At 38.7% G+C, this 20,171-nt stretch overlaps 1 protein-coding gene across 1 annotated transcript in view; it reads left to right on the top strand.

Annotated features, from left to right (window-relative positions):
- The first annotated feature begins 523 nt into the window (after positions 1–523).
- The window catches only part of svilc (supervillin c), a 33,026-nt gene continuing 13,378 nt past the window's right edge, over positions 524–20,171 (top strand). The window contains exons 1-14 of the mRNA XM_059347987.1: positions 524–792; positions 3,695–3,850; positions 3,969–4,145; positions 4,584–4,618; positions 6,877–6,938; positions 9,089–9,234; positions 11,350–11,578; positions 12,454–12,968; positions 13,567–13,693; positions 16,311–16,358; positions 18,543–18,617; positions 19,305–19,539; positions 19,623–19,655; positions 19,741–19,942. Coding sequence (XP_059203970.1) covers positions 527–792; positions 3,695–3,850; positions 3,969–4,145; positions 4,584–4,618; positions 6,877–6,938; positions 9,089–9,234; positions 11,350–11,578; positions 12,454–12,968; positions 13,567–13,693; positions 16,311–16,358; positions 18,543–18,617; positions 19,305–19,539; positions 19,623–19,655; positions 19,741–19,942 — 2,306 coding nt within the window. The 5' untranslated portion in view covers positions 524–526. The remainder of the gene's footprint in view (positions 793–3,694; positions 3,851–3,968; positions 4,146–4,583; positions 4,619–6,876; positions 6,939–9,088; positions 9,235–11,349; positions 11,579–12,453; positions 12,969–13,566; positions 13,694–16,310; positions 16,359–18,542; positions 18,618–19,304; positions 19,540–19,622; positions 19,656–19,740; positions 19,943–20,171) is intronic.

Here is a 20,171-nt window from a genome sequence, read left to right as displayed (position 1 = left end):
ATCCAGAGTGAGTTGTGTAAAAGACCAGGAGGCCTGCAGAGTCAGTGGCACCGAGGCCGGGACCCGGAGTGGAGCTAAGGTGTTGAGTTTCAGTGCAAGGGGAGATTCCTGCATGGCACTGCAGGCTGCTACAGGTCATCTTACATGGACTCCAGCAGGAGGAGAGGATGCACTTTTAGAAAAATGAGTTAATGTATAATGAAGGCTCGTCATTAAACTTTCTAGAAAGACTTCAAACTGATGTGTACGTGCTGTTTTAGCTTCTTACCTGCTTTCTGTTTCCTCTAACAGGAGCAATGTGTCACCCACCCAGGAACAGCTCGTTCTGCAGCCTCTGATTGGAGGACTCTCAGCAAAGAAAGTCTTTCGGTCAAATGGAATCTGGATTTAATCGCAGGAAAGTCTGGCTCCCGTGTTTTGCCTTAGCTGAAGAGTGGAGAAAGAACAACTCATCACCTGCTTCCTGTTTCTAAATGCTTTGCGATTATTCAAGGAGCACAGAGTCGACTGAATCCTTCTGAGGGACATGGAGAACCCGGTCCTGGAGCCCAGATCAGAGCGCATTGCTCGCTACAAAGCCGAGAGGAGGCGAGAATTGGCCGAGCGCTTTGGCAACGTGGAGGAGCTGCCTTCCAAATGGGTAAGGAGGGATGGGAAAGAAGGGCACGACCCGGCGACCCGAGCCCACAGAGGGACTGTGGACTCAGATGGCCTCAGTGAGAGAGTGAACGGCAGGACTCGAGGGTTCACAAATGGATTAGAGGATCCTGCACAGTCCAACCACTTGAGAAGGTGAGTCATGTCTGAATTTCAGGGTGCGTGAACTTGAACCAGTTGCTGCTGAAACCAGAGTCTTCACCAAGATAATATTTAAAATTCAATGCTTTTTATGTGAATTCATCTCTGTTTACTAACAGTGATCACACATTTCAGGTGTCATAAAGTCTCTGACAAGTTTAGGGGACAGCTGTTAAATCTGTAAATAACTGAAGAAGACTTTCTAAAGAAGACTTTAATATATATATATATATATATATATATATTTTTTTTTTTTCCTTTTTCGTTGCTATTTTGTATCTCTTTGTAGTTGTTATTAATAAATGTAGTTTTGTTTCTCTTTGAGGTAATTGTGCAGCAATTTGTAGTTTTTTCTTGTTTTGACCCTTTTTTGTCGTTTTGAGTCTGTGTCTTTGCAGCTGTTAAGCATCTCTTTGTAGCTGTTTTGGTCCTTTTGTAGTCTTCTTTGTTTCTTTTTATGTTTCTTCGAGGTCATTTTGAGTTGTTTCTTTTTTGGTACGTGTCTTTTTGAATGACAGTTTGCAGGAGGGAAGGCTTGACACAATCAATCAATCATTATCCTTTATTTAACCAGGTAAAAAAAATCATTGAGATTTAAAACATTACATTACATATCATTTGGCTGACGCTTTTGTCCAAAGCAACTTGCAATAAGTGTATTCAACCTGATGGTACTAGCCTTAGACCACAGGAACCAAGTAAGTACATAACTTTTAAGAGCCAACTGTAACTGCTACAAGAGTGCTATACGCTAAAGAAGAGGGTTTTTTTTTAATTTTCTTGGGTGACCATGACTTGGCTAAACCTCTTTTCAGAGTGATCTGGCCAAGACAGCAGCACAAAAGCAAAATGGTTACGCCAAACAGACACGTCACAAATAAAATACAGTCACACACTACAAGAAAAACGTTCTTTTTGTAATCAAGAGTTGGATTACATGATTACATATTGCAATCACAAGATACAATTTAGCTTATTTCAATGTCTTTTAAAATTTACTTGAATTCCCCCAGAGTTACTGTCACTTACAGACACTTTGCCCGTTCAATGAGTTCAGTAATCCATCCATGTGAACACTGTAGGTGTCTGTATGTGGAGGCTGAACAGCTGTTTTTGGCTTAATTTGTCCAAACACCAATAAAGCAACATGTCCACTTCCTAACCCCCGATATGACCTGACACATGCTTTAAAGTTTTCCACCTTGACGTCAATAAATTCTGTATTTGTTGTCCTAAAATAGTACAACAGAGTATTTTGGTAACGGTGAGTAGCATCATATTAATATCATCACTGAAGAGAAGGAAACCAGGGAGGAAAAAGTAATTCATGTTGTACATTCTAGATGTATGTGGGACATAACTACATGATCTATTCTTTGTCAGTTATGCAGAGTATGAATACAAGTGGCTTTCTTCTTCAGAAGTACAAGAAGTCAGTTAGGGATCATATGCTAGAATGTAATTATATATATATATTTGAAACATTTCTGAATTTCATAATGTGATTCCCAGTAGGTTATAGTTCCTAATCTTAGTCTATTTCTCACCAGCGATCTTTCAGCAGCTCCAGGTCCTTGACACCAGTTGCTATGTGGCCTTTGTTACTAATTAAAACCGAGCGGTCTAAATCAGTGGGTCCCAGCAGGGAGTTTTAGAGCCGGTCTGATTCTTCGTTTGCATTCGTTTGGTCCTCTTTCAGCCTGAAACTTTCCCCATCATCCATCTGGAGCTGGCGTTATGGAACAGAGACATGATGCAACCTCTTTAGTGTCAGAAAACATGCATGTTTCCTTTATGATTGAAGCTGCATATTTGTTTGGCTGGAAAGGTTCAAGACTGTACTTTTGTTTCTGAGAGCGTTCCTCATAGTCATGCGGCTTGGGACCAGATTTAAGAAGAATGGGGACACGCCAGACGAAAGCACCAATTTTTTTCCACATACTCTCCATCACCATGGGTTTAAATTTTTGATGGAAGCCACTTCATCGTCTATGAGAACCAATATATCTTCCAAGCCACTTAGAAGGTCAATCTTTGTGTAAAAATATACATTTTCTGGGCCAAGGAATCATTTAAAGCTATTGAGAATATCACAAGATGATTATTTGATCAAATAGAATATGTTCATTTTTGCCGTGTATTTACGTAATTTCCAACTCAGTTCCTAAGCGCTCGGACATACATTAATATTAAATAACAAAATGAACATATCTATTTGATCAAATAATCATCTAGTGATATTCTCAAAAGTTTTAATGGAGTTCTTGACCCAGAAAATGCATATTTTAAGATTAAGATTTCCTTTATTAGTCCCACAACAGGGAAATTTCAAGTGTTACAGCAGCAAAGTGGATAGCAAAAAACAATAAATAGTAAACAGCAGTATTAACTAGAAATATAAGCAAATAAACAAGTGAAAAATATTTAAGTATAAGTATTTAAGTATTAACAACTTACAGTTTACACAAGTAGGAATATAAAAAAAACATTAGCAAAAGTATTAGTAAACGTATTAACAATTAAAACAAAGCTAAAACTTTAGGAACATCACATACATGTAGACAGAGTCAGCAGTTGGATATGAATCATTGCACAGAGAGTATTGCACATATACATTCAATTATAGAACATTGACACCAAGATTGACCTTTTAAGTGGCTTGGAAGATAAATTGGTTCTCATAGATTTAATATGGCTGCCATCTCTGATCCACAGTCCTGATGAAGTGGCTCCCATCAAAAACTGAAACTTATGGAGATGGAGAGCATGTGGAAAAAATGTGGGCCTTTTGTCCAGCGTGTCCCCTTTATTATTTTGCTAAGCCGCCTGACTATCAACCCACATTCCCCCAAAACCTGCATCCTCACCTCCTTCCCCCCACTCCCGCCCCCTCCAGGCAGGGTTCCCCGGACTCTGCCAGCATGCTGAGTGGGGAGGGGCACCTCGTTCTCCTTGGACTCGATTCCCCACAGCTCCACACTCGAGTGTCGGTGGGCCAGTTGAGAAGTGCTCTTCTGCAGCAGACGGGGAGCGGAGCGCAGCCCGAGAAAGCGTAGGGTCACCTGCATGTGTGTGCTGCAGACTGCCACTGTCAGCCTGTGTACCTCTGTGGCTGTTTGTCTTCGCCTCAACATACATCTTCTTCCCTGCTGTGTTTGTTTGGATACTAGTGGCCCTGATGCCGGGCGAGCCACGTCCTCTCTGGATCTGGCTGTGAAGCCGGGCGCTGAGGGGGGGCGCAGACGCACCCGGCGTTACCTCCCCGGCGGGCCGAGCGGCGGCCGCAAGACAAGTGATCGCTTCAGGACGCAGCCGATAACAGCCAATGAGATGGAGGAGAGCAGCGGGTAGGCGCTGTGTGCTGTGGTGCAGGATGAGGCGCCTGGTTCGAGTTTCCCTGCAGGAGATGCTGTGTGCAGTGTGCTGATGAGTTTAATCTACCAGTGAAATATTTAACATCTCTAATTTGTGTTTTTCTGACGAATTGCTGATGGTTTGTGTTTGATATGTGTCATAAAAATGCCGTCACCTTGACATAAACGCTCCCAGGCGGCGTGTTTTGCATGTGTTTGTCCTCCGTCTTGACCTCCACAGTGTTTCTCTACCGAGCATGCAAATACAACACAGTATCTTGATTGTTTGGAGCCGATACTGAAGCACAAAGACAAGTATTGTGAGCTTGCAGCTGGATCTGAAAGAGGACATACAGGAGCTGGAGATTTAGATCCACATCACCTCCCTGTTGGTATGTCTCACCTGCTGACTTCATGTTCTCACTCTTGCAGGCTGCTGGACGCCGAGGAAGAGGAGAACTGTAAAGGTGAAGCTCTGTTCCCACCCCGGCTGAAATCACACAGTTTGTTATTGTGTTTAGAGACAAACAACTTTTGTCCGTGACGCTGTGGATGGTGACATAGTGAGGGAGAAGGTCACAGTGGCACAATGCTGCAAACACAATGACAGCTGGAGGGAAAAAAGCTGCATATCTCACAGCAGAAGCTACTTAAACACCAGAAGAATACCATATTCTTTCCATAAGCTTCTTACAAAACAAATATTTGGCTCCACTGTGCACAGTTGCCTCCACATTTAACAGCTCATGAAATAAAACGTGCATGGGTTTTATTTTTAGGCTCACAATGTTTCTTTGACGACAGATTTATGTCTCACAAAACCATGTGAGCAGCAGAGCATCGAGCTCAGTCGACCTCTCCATAAAAAGATTACAAGCTCGTCTTCACAAAGATTCACTCACTGAGAATTTACACCACAACTACAGAAACAAGAAGAAAATGTAAATCTAGCTTTTATTGCTGTTTGGACTCATTTCGGGTTATATGTCTTTTGCTGGCCACTTTACAGTTTATTCACTCCATAAATACATCAAACTGCGAGTTAAATATTTCTCATGGAATTACTCTTTATGCCAGTTAGTCATGCTCCAATATCTTAGTAATTTAGTTGTTTTTATACCACATTAATAAGACAGTAGCTAAATATAATCATAATTGAGAGAAAGGTCAGAAAATAACTTTGCTTGAAGCTAACTAGCCACAGCTAGCAAAGTAGCAGTAACTGCCATCTTGGCTTGTTTAATTCCCATGATTTCATGTGGTTATACTGCTGTAAATTACATATTTTGAACTCCAATGTCTTAGTAATTCAGTTGTTTTTATACCCCATAAACAAGGTGGTACTTAAATCATACAGCCAGAAAAGCTGTCTTCCTAAGAGCCAACTAGCCACAGCTAGCAGAGTAGCAGTGTGGTTAAACTATCTTTTTAAATCACATATTTTAGGCATTTAATCAAAGTGAAATGTGTAATTTCTGAAAAAGGAAATATTTCAATTTACCAGAACTAGAAAACAGAGTTTAAAGTAACCAAATACAAGAAAAAACACATATCCACCATCATCTTTGTAGACATAGAATGAAAATGATAAAGAAGCATTATAGGCACATATGAGATCTTTTCCATATAAATAGAATTTTAAAGCTTTTATTTTATTGCTATGTAGGAAGGAGTGTACATATATGACCAGGCTGAAGTGTGTCAATATTTAAAGAAAGGGGATTTAAAAATGTGTTCTAATCAGTTACCTGTGCCACTTTTAATTACACTTAACAAAAGAATGTAACAGTTTTCTAACTTCTAAATTGATTGAAGGCTCATTTCTACAGAAGACGATAAGGGCCAGGTAGGGGAAACAAATAATCAGTGGTGGAAAAAGTATGCAGATCCCTTAATTCAGTAAAAGTACTAATACCACACTGTGAAATTACTCCACTTCAAGTAAAAGCACCCACTGGACCCACTGAGATCGTTTTTATATATTCCAAATATATTATTGCATTATTATTTTTGATGCATTTATGTAAAGCAGCGTTTGGATTTTGTCAAGGTAGGGCTCATTTTAACGACTTGATATACTGTTATGAGGTTCAATAAAAAAATGTCTAATCACTTTAATTTGATTATGTTTTTTATGTTAAATTTTGATCTGAAAAGTAACTAAAGCTGGTAGCTAAAATTGGAGATAGAAAGTAGAATATTTGCCACAAAATGTAATAAAGTATAAGTATAAGGTTATATAAAATGGAAATACTCAAGTAAAGTACAAGAACCTCAAGTATTTAGTTACATTCCACAAGTGCAAATAATGAGAGGAGGATCTTTTTTTTTCCGTTATGCAGTTTGACAAAAAAGTTGAAATTAGGAGAATAAAGTCAACTAAAGATATTCACATACTCGTTGTTCCTGTAAGTCATGTAGACTGCAATCTACAACCTGATTTTAATCAGTGTCATGAAATGAGCAATAACCACAATATTTAAGGGTGTGGTATTAGTGATTTACTTAAGTAAGGGATCTGAATACTTCTTTCACCACTGGCTTAGTTATTTTCAAGCCTTTCTAAGTGTCACCAGCACACATCACATCTTATTTTATCTGTTAGAGTTGATATAACAGCACATATTCTATCACCAGCACATTCCCAACCTGCTGCTAGCTGTCAGATATTGTGTGATGTGTGTTCACAAACTGACGTAATGATTCGTGTCTTTTCTTACTGCAGCTGATGTGAAAACAGACGACAGAGCCAAAATGAGCGTGGCGGCAAAGATGTCTTTGTTTAAAGTGAGTCTATGTTTGTTTCCACACTGACACAGGATCCTTGTTTCTGCTTATTTTATGTGCCGTCTAATGCCTGCTGCTGAAAATGATCCATCTAATCCCTGCTTCTCTGTCTGATGGGATGGAGGCGTGCATTCAGGAACAGTCACACCTGAATAATTTTATGTTTTGTTAATTTACTCATGACAGTTAATGCCGGACATGACAGGCATAAACATTTTTTATTCCTTCACTGAAGTGGTGGAATGTAACTGTAACTACATTCACTCAAGTACTGTCCTTAAGTACAATTTTGAGGTTCTTGTACTTTACTTGAGTATTTCCACATCTGTAATTTTATACTTCTACTTCACTACATGTTAGAGGCAAATATTGTACTTTTTACTCCACTACACTTAGCTGACAGCTTTAGTTACTTTTCAGGTCGAGATTTAACATAAAAAAACACGATTCATTTAAAGTCATGAGACATTTTTTAAGTTAAACCTCACAACAGTATATTAATAATACTATTAATATAATATTTAGTAGTTAAAAAGCCATATCTTTACAAAATTAAAACACTGCTTACATAAAAGCATCAATACAAATAAGCTAAAAATATACTAGAATATACATAACAATGAGTTGGGCATTTCTGCATAACGAGCACTTTTATTTTTGATACTTTAAGTACATTTTGATGCTGATACTTTTGTACTTTTACTTCAGTAACTTTTGAATGCAGGACTTTTACTTGTAGTGGAGTAATTCTGTTGAGTGGTATTAGTATTTTTCCACCACTGGTGATATCTCGTAGATATTTACCCTATTCACTTGTAGTGTAAACTTAATGAACTCATCGAACCAGAATTGCTGCCAGTATGAATCTCCAAACCAGTGATGAAAAATGTATTCAGATCTCTTACGTAAGTAAAAGTACTAATACCACACTTTGAAATTAGTCCACTACAAGTCCTGCATTCAAAACTTACTGAAAAATGTAAAAAAAAATGTACTTAAAGTATCAAAAGTAAAACTACTCATTATGTAGAATGGATCCACTCAGATTGTTTTATATTCTAAATATATTATTAGATTATTATTATTATTGATGCATTTACGTGAGCAGCGTTTTAATTTTGTTCATTTAAACTACTTAATATCATGTTATGAGGTTTAATTTTTTTTATATATATATATATATATAATTCTTGACCTAAAAAAAACTAACCAAAGCTATCAGCTAAATGAAGTGGATTAAAAAGTAAAATATTTGCCACTAAATGTAGTGAAGTAGAAGTACTAAGTTACATAAAATGGAAATGCTCAAGTAAAGTACAAGTACCACAAATTGTACTTAAGTACAGTACTTGAGTAAATGTACTTTTCACAACTGCTGCAAACTGAAATTCATCTCATAATAAAACATGCCGATGCATTGTCCCTCTCTCGATTAAAAGCTGCTATAATGGACTCCTGATAAGTTGAGAAATGTGTAGAAATATATATAACAGCTACAGAGAGAGTCACCTCAGCTGCTCACCTTACAGTATGAGGCAGCGCTGAGCACGCAGAACACAACCTGCTGCTGTTGAGCGATATGAATGGTCCAACAGGTGCAGTGAGATGCTGCACTGTCTGTTTGTACTTATTAAAAGATTATAGTGTGTTTTTATGTATCCAGGAGATAAAACACACTGTGGCTCTTCCTCTCCGTTCCTACATTTCACCTCCGTCACACTTTTATTCCTGAAGCTTCAGGTGAAAATGTGCCAGACACCGTATTCCCATTAACAACCACAGAGCAGCAGCGGCGTGTATAATTAGCCTGCTGCTCTGTGGAGGCAGCGGGGAGGTAACTGAAGCCGGCACGGCTCTGGTTTCACTGTGACCTGTTGGCATTCTGTCCATGTAGCCAACGCGCTCCACCTTCCAGCTCGCTGCTTTATTCACCAGCCACCCGAGCCCCGTCGCCTCCCTCCATCTGTCCGTACAAATAGAACAGGAGACATCAGGAGACGAGGAGTTTTCACTGCCATTTTTGTGCTCTCACTCATCACTTATTCAGCAGGTTGTTGATTGAAACTGCTGTGTGACCTGAACGTTGTGCTCCACCTGAAGGAGAAGCACCAGATCTGATGATATTACTGTGTTGTCTCCTCCTCCTGCAGGAGCTGGAGAAGTCTGCTGCCCCCGAGGCCTCCGCCCTGCTGAAGCCTCGCTCAGGCAGCGTCTGCCATGAGCGCAGGGTGCGCCGTGGCAATGACCATCGATTCCTGACTCAGCCAATCACCTGTGAGGAAATCGTGGCCATCAGGTGGGAAACGTGGCGGCTAAATGGAATACTTACAGTGTACAGAAGCATACATACATGTAAATATGTACATATAACCATATATTGGTATGACATTATTTTAGATATCTCTTCCATTTTTTCCTGTTAGCTCAGCAAATTTAGTCTGACTTTCACATGTTTAAAGGGTAAATCTGGCATTATTCTATATTTTTCTTGGTGACAAGTTACCCCATAAAAAGACCAAATCCAACAATGATATGAATTGTTAAAAACAGGTCTTGTTTACAGTCATGGAAAAAAATATTAGACCACCCTTGTTTTCTTAAATTTCTTGTTGATTTTAATGCCTGGTACAAGTAAAGTTACATTTGTTTGGACAAATATAATGATAACAACAAAAATAGCTCCTGACAGTTTAATTTAAGAGCTGATATCTAGCCATTTTCCATGGTTTTCTTGATAATGATTTACCATAATATATATATATATATATATATATATATATATATATATGTATATGTATATGTATTCAAAACCTCAGAATATATATTAAAAGTCTGAGAATATATATAGAAACCTGAGAATATATATTCTCTTTTAATATATATTCTCAGGTTTCAATATATATTCTCAGACTTTTAATATATATTCTAGTGCTAGAGCCTCCTCCACTAGGTCTCTGTATGACTGTAAGTGGAGAGTGTTTGCGGGATGGTGTCATAGAAATGGCCACATTCCTTTTCAGTGTCCGGTAGGAGTGATATTGTCATTCTTGCAGGACTTGATTGACAAACGAAAAGCCTTCTCCACGGTTAAAGTGTACTTGGCAGCTATCGCCGTCGCCATTTTATGAAGGGAGCACTCAGGCTTCTCCCTGCGTCCAGACCGCTGGTACCACTGTGGGATCTGGCTGTGGTTCTGGAGGGGTTTAAGGGCTCTCCTTCTGAGCCACTGGAGGTGGCAGACTTGAAACACTTGTCTCTCAAGACAGTGTTATTGCTGGCTCTGGCTTCGGCTAAACAGGTTAGTGATATCCATGCGCTTTCGGCGCATCCCTCGTGCACTCAGCTCTTCCCGCGGGATGTGAGGATGATTTTGAAGCCCAACCCGGCTTTTGTGCCTAACGTGGTGGGCTCATGTTCTCCTATTAAACTTGTGGCTTTTGCTGCTTCACCAGTTGGGCAGGGGTCACATGCGTTATGTCCAGTCCGTGAGGTGCGCAGTTACATGGATATGACGAAGGGTGTCAGAAGGAGCGATCAGCTGTTCGTCTCCTGGACTAACCCTCATATGGGGAAACCTGTCACAAAGCAGCGTCTATCCCACTGGGTGGTGGAGGCGATTGCTTTGGCTTATACGAATCTCTCACTTTTGTCCGTTTCTATATGCTGGATGTCTCCGCCCCGTGCGTGGCACAAGCGGTTTTGCTGTCCTGATTGGAACAGAGTATTTTTCCCTGTGGGTTGGTGGATGCTGGATAAGCTTGTCTGGCAATACTGGAGCAACCATATCCCATAGTGAGACATTGAACGAAATATTATGAAAGAGAACTTTAGGTTATTTATATAACCCGGTTCTATGAGTAATATGAGTGAGATGTCCCACCAGACAACCCTTCTTGCTTGGCAAGTGAGAAGAGGTGCTTATCTTGAATGATGTGGTGCCGTTCACCAGCCAATCAGGATTGGCGTAATGAGATTAATGCTTCTGAGGTCTGCAGCAGGCGTGCATCCCATAGTGAGACATCTAACTCATATTACTCAGAGAACCTGGGTTATGTAAATAACCTAATGATTTTTAGCAAACATTACTGAAACAGGCGTAAATAGTGCATTACTATTAGTGGTGGAATAATACACAGCAGGGTGGGACTAACTCAAAATAAGATCAATTCATTGTTGGTTTTAGTTTTTACTATCTCGCCACATGCACATTTTCTTTCTACTTTAAACTCAATCTGTATAGCTCTAACATGTTAAAAAGCAAGATATTATCATGGATTTCGTTTTTATTTTTAATTTTTTTATGCACCAACACATCCAGACAAATCCCTTGTATGTGCAAACAATTTCTGATTCGGATTCATGAGATTTGGTGATCATAAGAAAAATTTCACCACCTTCTGTTCCCCTGCAGCGCCCCCAAACCAGCTCCTCCAGTGGAGCCCCAGGCTGCCCAGGCTGAGTCAGTGGAGGACAGTGATGAGAGCTGTAAGCTGAGCATGAGTGAGAAGCTCGCCCTCTTCAACAAACTGTCTCTGCCGGGGAGGCAGGGGGCCGAGCCCGCCGAGGGGCCCCCGGAGAGACGAAGGCAGAAGGGGGCTCGGTACCGAACGCAGCCCATCACTGTGGAGGAGGTCAGCCTGGTGAGTAGACGAGCCGAGAAATACCTCTGTGTGTTTCATACAGAAACATCACAAAAGACAGACAATCAATACTAGAAACCAGAGGGGGGACCCAATCATTGTTTTGTAAGTCTCATGTAAGTCTCAAGTCTTTGCCCTCAAGTCTCGAGTCAAGTCCCAAGTCAAGACCGACAAGTCTCAAGTCAAGTCCCAAGTCCTACAGTTTGAGTTTTGAGTCCTTTCGAGTCCTTCTAACAACAGAGTAATCATTTTTACACTGATCATGTATGCTTTTAAAATCTGTATTCATTTATTAAAAACTTTTTTTTTTTGGACAAAGTTGGAGGTTGTTGTGTCTCCATCTGTAATCTCTGACCCACGTGTTTTGCATACTACAATTCGTTTTTTGTTGACCACTTTTTATTTTTATACCCGACGAAACTTTCTTCTCTCTATCTTTGGTATCATTTTTGCCAACTGGTGCCGTTTTTTTGACAATTCTTCTTCATTGGTTTTCCTGCAATTTGATTGGCTGGATGCTGTCGGATCAAAATAACGTGGATCAAATTTGATTGGATGACGCAGACACACAGACAGACACACACATTTACACAAAGAGATAGAGCGCTCCTTAGTAACAGACTTTTTAATATTTGGGTTTTGGGGAAAGAAGCAAGTCCTTTTCAAGTCAAAAGGCTCAAGTCAAAGTGAAGTCACAAGTTATTAAGTCCAAGTCAAGTTGCAAGTCTCTTTACATTTTGTCAAGTCGAGTCAAAAGTCATCAAATTCATGACTCGAGTCCAAGTCATGTGATACGAGTCCACATCTCTAGAAACTAAACAAAAAAGAAGTGCTTCAAGTTCCTTGTCATTCTGTGTTTCCTTTTGTCTGCTCAGCTCCAGAAAGGCCCCGTACAGCTTCCTGCCTTCCGTTTGTCCCCTCATCTGTCCGACAGACAGCAGGCCTCGTCTGTCAACCTGAAACCCAGTGAGATTCGCCTCTCCCAGCCCAGTCCTGACACCGTTCCCGTGCCCGGAGAGTCCTGCGGCTCCTCTCAGCAGAGCCATGACTCTGAGCCGGTCCTGAGAGGAATCCTGAAGAAGAGCTGCTCCGGAGGCTCGGAGTGGAGCCGGACGGACGGCGGTCAGACGGACGCTCCATGTAGCCATGAACAGAATGGTGGAGGTTGTGAAGAAGCGGGGCTACAGGCGAGAATGGAGGAAATCACTGCCCCACCGCGGAGAGCGAGGAGAGAGGCTTCAGGTGTGGAGGGGGGGTCACTGCCGGCTGCTCCCTGGAGGCAGAGGGCTCGAACCAGGAGGGAAACCATCGCATGTACACCGATAAGAGCGTCAGAGCTGGACGCTGCTCAGGAGGAGAGGCACAGTTCAGATACTGCTGGGAGGGTTCAGTAAGTGACTGAAATGAAGTTAAACGCCTCAATAAAAGAAACATGTTGAATTTTGATGATAAAAAAATAATATATTTTCACTTATATCATATATTTCTTACATCATTTTTAATGTAAATGTTTCTATTTTATATTATGTTTCTGCCCTTTTGCAAAATACCAAGACAAATCCCTTGTATGTGTAGTTTCTGATTCTGATTAATGAGCTTTATAATAATAATAATAATTTTAATAATAATGACTTTTTACTTTTTTCCACTGCATTTTCAAATGCAAATAAATTTAAAGTTATATACATGTTTTTTTAATGAGCCCTATCTTTACTAAATTAAAATGCTGCTTACACAAATGAATCAATACAGATAATCTAATAATATATTTTGAATAAATAAAACAACATACTTTTGATACTTTAAGGAGATTTTGATGCTGGAGTAAGTTTTAAATGCAGCAATTTTACTTGTAATGGAGTAATTTCACAGTCTGATATTACTACTTTTACTTATAATTATAATAATAAAAATGCTAATAATAACTTCATTTATATATTTTTACATGTTCTGTGGGTTATACTCTGTATATCTGATGTGTCCATAAGGCAGCAGAATGAGGAAGAGAGTTTGAGGAGGATGGATGAAGAAACCTCAGCTGTGGGACACGTTCAGGTCACTCTGGTAGATGGAGCTGTTAAACTGCAGGAGTCAACCGGCAGCAGCAGAAGTGAGGTAAGAAAAAAATCACAGCTGCACAATCAGCAGCTGCTTAGTCTCGTCTGTGAAGGGGGGTATTGTATTTTGTTCCCCCTCCGCAAACTCTAATCCTTTGAAAGTCCAATTTGGAGCCAGTCGGTTTCAGACTGTCAGCAGAGAGGGAGACAGTTTAGGTTCTGCAGGCACAACTCAGGGAGCAAAAATACATCTTGTCTGCACGTTTTTCAAGTTACATAGTAATTCTTAGTCATTAATCTCCTGAAAAAAACACATCTGAACATTAATGAAAGATATGACAGTAAAGGACAGCACTTTGTGTGTCATATTTAGTATAATTAACAAAAACCTTTAACGCTAGTGTTTTAAATTTACTTTTTTATGATTTCTGTTCCTAGTCCAAGTAATATTGACCAATCATGACTGAGCAGGTTTTGTTTGAATGAAGGTAAACAGTTCAAGTAAAGAGCAAAATATGTGCAATACACAGGCTGAAATAAAACCACTGAAACCACTTGATAATGTCTTTTTTTTAAATTACTCTATCTGCATCCATGTGCAGAATTTTTAGAGATTAGCCAAAATATTATCAGGACCTAAAACATGTATAAAAAGTATTGATGACGTTTCTAATCAGACTGTAAACAATAACACTGAATATTTTACTCTGGTCTGAAATTTTCCACTTTTCTGCTTTGAGTTTTGGCTTAACGTCTGTCGAATGGGAAACAATTGTCACTACTACATCTGCCTACAGGACTTTTTGGGATTATTTCAGATAATATATGCAACTTTCAGCTGTAAGCAAACATCCTGTCGCTTTCCTGGTTGTATAAAACACAGGCTGCTATAATGTCATGTTCGAACAAAAAGAGAAACCTGTTACAGTTCAAGTCATTTAAAAAATGCCTGAATGAATGTATGAAAGAGTGAGATGCAGGGTGGCACAATTTTTGTCTTCTGACTAAACACCACTTTACAACAGATTGAATCATATTAGAAACATTACACAGAACAATACAAAATATGCAAAGATCTTTACAGAATTGTAATCCCAACTTTCTCTATATTCCAGTATTTATTCTGTCAAACAATTTAGTATGCCAGAAAAACATTTAATATGTTCCAAAAACATTTAATATGTACCAGTGGTGGAAAAAGTATTCAAATCCCTGACTTCAGTAAAAGTACTAATACCACACTCTGAAATGACTCCACAGCAAGTAAAAGTCCTGCATTCAAAACTTACTTAAGTAAAAGTACAAAAGTATCAGCATCAAAATGTACTTAAAGTATCAAAGGTAAAAGTACTCTTTCTGCAGAATGGATCCACTCAGATTCTTTTATATAAATATATTATTACATTATTTGTATTGGTGCAATAATGTAAGCAGCACTTTAATTTGGGAAGATAGGGATCATTTTAACTACTTAATATACTGTCATGAGGTTTCACTTTTTAAAAAAAAGTCTAATCACCTTAAATTGATCATGTTTTTATGTTAAATCTCGACAGGAAAAGTAACTAAAGCTGTCAGCTAAATGTAGTGGAAGAAAAGAGTACAATATTTGCCTCAAAACGTAGTAAATGAAGTACAGTACTTGAGTAAATGTACTTAGTTACTCTCCACCACTGTCCAATACATAGTATGCATGCAGTATGGTAAAAGTACCAGATGTCCTGCTGCATCTTATCTTATTTTTAAGTTTCAACACAGCATGCTTTTCTGGTTATTCTGACCGACAATCCTCTGCACAGCATTTGTGCAAGAGGGTCAGAGTTCATGGCACAATGTTAGGATTTAGTATGTCCCAGGTGTAGGCATACAGTACATACATTCTAATGGCAGCTGCTACTGAAGTACAAAGAAGAAAGCTGCTGTGAAAGCAGCCTGTGGGCCTGTGGGGGAAGAAGCATGTTGAGGTCTTTGGGTCCACTCCTCCTCGAGTCAGGCGGTCTGATCGGTGTGTTTGTCGTTCCAATGAAACTAGATCCAGCATCTCTTCTGGCAGGTGCTAAATGTCTTGAGATCAGAGTGAAGTTACGGGGGAATATCCCGAGACGAGTCAGTGTTTATGTAGTGAGAGAGGTTTGACTGTCTGAGGGGGTTATGAGGAATGTAAACAGGCTGATTATTCTGCCAGTTAAATGTTTTGACCCTTTTATGACCTCATAATCTCAGCTGCACCCTGCTGACATATGTGTGCACATTTACTCCATGAATGTGTATTAATCTTAATATTTATTTCCTGCTCAGAATAGAATAGAAACAGAATAGCCTTTATTGTCTTTGCACGGAGTAAAATGAAACTGTGGGTCCAACCAATCAATGCACAGGAAATGTATAAAAAGAAAAAGATAAATGGGCACATAAAATGCATAAAATGTGTGCTTTACTTGAGTATTTCCATTTTATGTCAAGATAATTTTTTAAAATTGGACCCCATGTTTTCATAAATAACTCCTCCCTATTGTTCAGCCTGACATCAATTGTTCATAGCTGGCTATTTTGGTAATTTCTCCCATCCATTCATTAAATGGGATAACAGTTTTTTACTTCCTGTGTCTGAAAACATCTCTTCCTGCAGCATTTTAATGTGATTTCTGGTATTTAATCTATTCTTCGGTCTGCAGGAGGAGACAGAAGCCCTCCCTGTTGAGCGAGTTAACCCTCAGTGCTGGGTAAGTCTCCCACTAATGCTTTGAAATGCCTCTAAATCTCCATTATAAGATTTCATGCATTACTAATTACTACAAAGCGTCAGCACTGCTCGACTCGTCTCTAATTCCTCTTCTCTCCCAGGGACCCGTCTTTGCCTCTGTCTTTTCTAGCTCTACGCCCCAATATATCATGTGTTTCAACCAGGTAACTGTTCGATCCACTGCATGGCAGATTCTTTTCTTTTTTTTGTCGTTTGCAGTGTTTTGTATGCAGTGAAAAGTTTCGTCATCATGGCACCTTTTCACGTGTCGGATGATGTGTTTTTATAACGCTAACGAGTCGACTCCTTCACCTGCTGAGTGACAATGATCTGAAGTGAGACATCGCAGCTCTCACTTCACAGTTTCTCTTTTTGTTTCAGATAATCTCTGCTCGTCCTCTCTTCTAACCTTTATATTCTGTGTCATATGTGCACACCCAAACTCCTCAATTAGATTTTTAAAAACCTTGGAAGAAACTTGTCACAAAAAAGAGCCACTTCCGAGTTGTTTTTACATAATTTATAACATGAAATGTATGTTTCTCATCAGCTTAGTTTGCTCAAATGGAGTTTTTAGACTCGATATGTTTCCCTTCTTGTATTGACAGTAAACTCTAAAGCACATATTAGATTTTACTTGTTGAGCTTCACCTCAATCAATCAATCAATCAATCAATCAATCAATCAATCAATCAATCAATCAATCAATCAATCAATCAATCAATCAATCAATCAATCAATCAATCAATCAAATGTTATTTATACAGCACCTTTCATATAAATCCAGTAAAGTTGGGGGGGGGGGGGAAATGTAAATATCGATTCATGGTCGCCAAATATCAATATTTAGCATCCCAACCATCAGTTTTTCGCTGTTTTTGATTTTTCTGGGGGCCATAGTGGGGTTAATTTTAGGAATATACTGGAAAAACTGGGAGATCTGCTTCAGGATATTGTGTCAGAAAGTTGTTGAAATAACGCTGCAAAGTAAGGCTATTTTTTATGTTTCATAGTGATTTTCAAAGCAGTATATGACCTCTGACGTCATGCTAGCTCAATGAAAATAGGCTCTCTGGGTTCCCACAAGTTGACTCTCATTGTGGAGAAATAAAAAGACTGAAGTGAAATGAATAGACTGAGAATTTTCTCTTATTTGACAAAACAATTCTTGATTGAATTTAATTTTATGGACACAAAATGCAGTCAAACCATATATTGTATCGTAATACTCACCATATAGCAAAATGCTTAAAATCGCAATAATATCTTATCGTGACTCAAGTATCGGAATAAAATCGTATCTTGGGGCCTCTGCTGATTCACACCTCTAAAATCCAGTGTAATTCAAAGTGCTGTACAAATGCACGCTGAGTCAATAAGGGTTATGAGTAAATTATGAGTCAATTAAATTATAAAAGATAATACATTTATATATGAATACATGTTAGAATTAAAATAAACATTTCATATAAATAAAATTAACATATAATATAAACAATAAAATATAGGTAAAACCGATAAAACAAGTATAACCCATAAAATTGTGATAATTATGATAATCAGATGCTTATAATAAGACACTACATGAAAGCCAGATTGAAAAGATTAAAAAGGTTTTCAAAATTTCTATCTCAGACCTGCACCCCTCTCATTATTTTTTCTTTTCTTTCAACAAGAAACTGAGCAAAAATATTTAAGTTGTCATGGTAGACGATATTTGGACCTAAAATTATGTATAAATGTCCATGAAAAATCAACAAAACAAAACAGTTTTTAGCTTTGAGACGATGCATTTTTCAGATAATTCAGTGGGTTTATAAACTGTTTATCCATATCACAAACTCCTATAACAAAAAAAATGTCTAATTGATCATTTTCAAGATGCACAAATCATATATAGCACCAGAAAGTAGTAAAATGCAATAATATAATGCTATTATCCAACATAAAGTGTGTGTTTATCATGTGTTTTGCTGCCTGAATACTTTCAGATTTTCTGATATTGATAATCTGGCTATTTGTTGGATTATTGTTCCCGTATTAATCATTTATTCAAGGTCACATTTCCCTGTGGTCATGCACAGTCCAACTCACACACTGACGAACACGCCTGGTACTTTACTTTACTGTCCGTGTTTTCTGTATTTACTATTTTATCCTGCAGACGAATCAGTCCTTTGAGGCCCAAGAAGTCTCCTCTCCCACCAAGAACCTGAACCAGCCTCAGTGGAGACAGAAGGTGACGCAGACCTTTATTTAAATCTTGTGTTGTCTTAAATTTTCCCACTTTCACTAAACCTCTTTAATAAAGCAGCTTGAATCTATTTTGCATGAAGAAACAACCGATCACTCATGCAGAAAAACTGGATTTAATTACAACACACCTTTAATCCCCTACTTTAGTAAACCTAATTGGTTTACTAAAGTAGGGGATTATTTCTATTATTTTTATTGTCAAAGGTACTGTACTGTTTTTTTTGTTTTTATGTTTTTTGTGTTTTTTAAATATTTTTTATTTTTTTGTGGTTTTTATTTATTTATTTTTATTTATGTCTTTTTGGGTTTGTTTTTTTTTTAATGTTTTTTTGTGTTTTTTAGATGGTTTTTATGGTTTATGTGGTGTCTATGGTTTTCATGTTTTAAAAAAAAAAGTTTTTTATGGGTTTTAATAAAATGTTTTTTGTGGTTTATGGTTTTTGTGGTATGAAAATGATTTTATAGTTGCCAGGTCAAAAATGACTGCAAAAACTCATCGAATTTCAAGTTGAGAAAAGATAATTAAGCTTGGGGTAAAACACTGTGGCAGGTCATTTTTGACCCCGAAGACAACACAAGGGTTAAATCTCTTTATATTTTTGATGTCTACAATTGAAGGTGAGCTTACCTGAATCTTACATCAACACATTTGTTTTTCCAACTTTTTCAGGGTAAGGATGCTGAGGATGAGATGGACAGAGTCGAGGAAATAAATACGGAGCAGGAAAAGGAAGAGAAAGAGGCCAACAGAGGTCAGTTTACTGCTCTGCTTTACTCTTTACTCTCATCATCTCTGTATCTTTACCTTGTGTCTCGGACTTCTCCAGAATCTCCAGAAACAGACAGAAATGACGCCCCTTTGAACAAGGCCCGCTCCACTGAAGCTCCAGCAGGCACATATGAAGGTTGGAGCTGCATTAGATACAAATTAAAACTTTGACCTTCTTGTCTGTTTCTGTCTAAACTCTTCGTTGTATTTGCTTAACAGAAATCTCAGAGCAGTCTGTGATGGAGTTTGAAGGTAAAATCATATCAAACCTCACTGATATAAATTGTTCAAGTGTTCAGTATATGGAATTTATATGTCCTGTCCCGTCCTCCTGCAGCTGCGCAGAGCTGCTCGCTCTCTGCTGCTCCACATGAGGTGAAGGAGGAGGACACACAGTTGGAGGAAACAAACGCATTTGACGGAGGTTTCTACGGAGACCAGGCGCCGCCCTCTGCCTGCGGCCCCCCACCCTGCGGAGACGTCACGGCAGCAGAGAGTGAGCAGGACCTGGGGGTCCTCTGCCAGACCAACACACCCATGTGAGCCTGGTTTTACCCCAGACTCTTAAGATTGTTGGATAGATAGATAGATAGATAGATAGATAGATAGATAGATAGATAGATAGATAGATAGATAGATAGATAGATATTTTCTTTTATTAATCCTTTACATATTAAACATTTAGGCATGTGATAGACGGACCCATCTGTTTTAGGTATTTTCTTCTTATTTCTTCTTCTTGAACTTGAACTAAATTCATTTTTATTT

This window comes from Centropristis striata, chromosome 13, assembly GCF_030273125.1.
Source record: "Centropristis striata isolate RG_2023a ecotype Rhode Island chromosome 13, C.striata_1.0, whole genome shotgun sequence".
Lineage (NCBI taxonomy): Eukaryota > Metazoa > Chordata > Actinopteri > Perciformes > Serranidae > Centropristis > Centropristis striata.
This window is presented reverse-complemented; position numbering and strand designations above follow the sequence as displayed.